This window comes from Electrona antarctica (genome assembly GCF_951216825.1).
Source record: "Electrona antarctica genome assembly, chromosome: 10".
Taxonomy (NCBI): Eukaryota; Metazoa; Chordata; class Actinopteri; order Myctophiformes; family Myctophidae; genus Electrona; species Electrona antarctica.
Genome location: NC_136791.1, coordinates 6,866,363 through 6,867,572, shown reverse-complemented (window position 1 = coordinate 6,867,572; position 1,210 = coordinate 6,866,363). Strand labels below are relative to the sequence as shown.

Sequence of the window (1,210 nt, the reverse complement as noted above, 5' to 3'; positions counted from 1 at the left end):
CAGGGTAAAAGAGAGAGCATTCCTCCTCACATAAAGCTAGGAAGTATCAGTATTCGGAACAAAGCCTTTCCTTGGCTTTTCTTGCACTTTTCCAAGGTTATGAAATCAAAAGATGTGGGCGGACATTGTGTTAATCTTTTTTTCATATTCTGAATCTCAATAGCATTCTACACCAGCATGGCCCTCCAATGCATGGGAGCCAGGAAGCCAGGCATGACAAGTTTGGCACAGGGCTAGTGTTCAAAAATGCAAACAAGAGGGCTATGAATATGATAATGAGATCCAATGGTGTTGTTATGTTAGAAGTATACTCTTGAGAGAGGGCACAATGGGGTGAGATGGCTGCCTTGAGGCAATAGATGGAAACCCACTTACTATCATACTGCGGTATTCCCCAGAGGAGATAAATGATTCATTTTAATTACTGTGTAATTGCTCAGACTACAGATATTTAGCCTTTTTTGTAACAGAAGTCTTATGTAGGTTTTCCGGTCAAATCATTGAGTTGCAAATGACAGTGTTCTGGGGGGAAAACTCGTTAAATCTTTTCTTCCTTTTTTTGTATGACAAAACCCTGACTTACTTGCAATGGAGTATACTACATACAGTTAGAAATGGGCTCCCTGGGGCCAGTACGCGGTGCGCCTCTTTACAGTAAACGAAGGAAGGCATGTGAAGACTAGAAACATTTAACAGACAGAGCGAGAAATATACCAGATCTTGTTGCCATGGACCCTTTACTCATTTATAACTCTGAGAGTACACAAATGTAAACGGTTGTAACCAAATGGACACTTGCGGGTTCCTTTTTGTTTACATTCATACCCTATCAGAGTTAAACTAACAATGAGGATTTAGTGTGGACAACAAATCTACACTAGTCCCATTGAGAGATAAGTATAACTGGATCTTTGTTACCAACCTTGGAGGCAGATAAAGCCGACAGAGCAGACCGTGAAAACGGATGGCATCCTCTTGTCGGTTCTGCGCCGATGTTCCGTCCTCGCAGATACTTCCATGATTGTACTTATTGTGAAATGAAACGTCTCCCCGTTGGTCTCCTCCAGGCAGCCGTGGTGGGAGACCAGACCGCAGCGTGGAATGGATCCGTAAATGAAGGTAGTAACAGCCTAGTACTACAACCTGTACAACAGGAGGTCTCAGTGGGAACTCGAGATTCTCTGAGCTCACCTCTCCCCTCTCGTTCTTC

At 43.3% G+C, this 1,210-nt stretch overlaps 1 protein-coding gene across 1 annotated transcript in view; it reads left to right on the top strand.

The window, feature by feature from the left end:
* Window positions 1-614: 614 nt before the first annotated feature.
* LOC306931517 (inactive tyrosine-protein kinase 7-like) overlaps window positions 615-1,210 on the top strand; it is a gene marked incomplete at its 5' end in the record, with an annotated part of 90,982 nt that continues 90,386 nt past the window's right edge. The window contains 2 exon segments of the mRNA XM_079512918.1: window positions 615-632; window positions 1,068-1,119. Of these exon segments, the coding sequence (XP_079369044.1) occupies window positions 615-632; window positions 1,068-1,119 (70 nt within the window).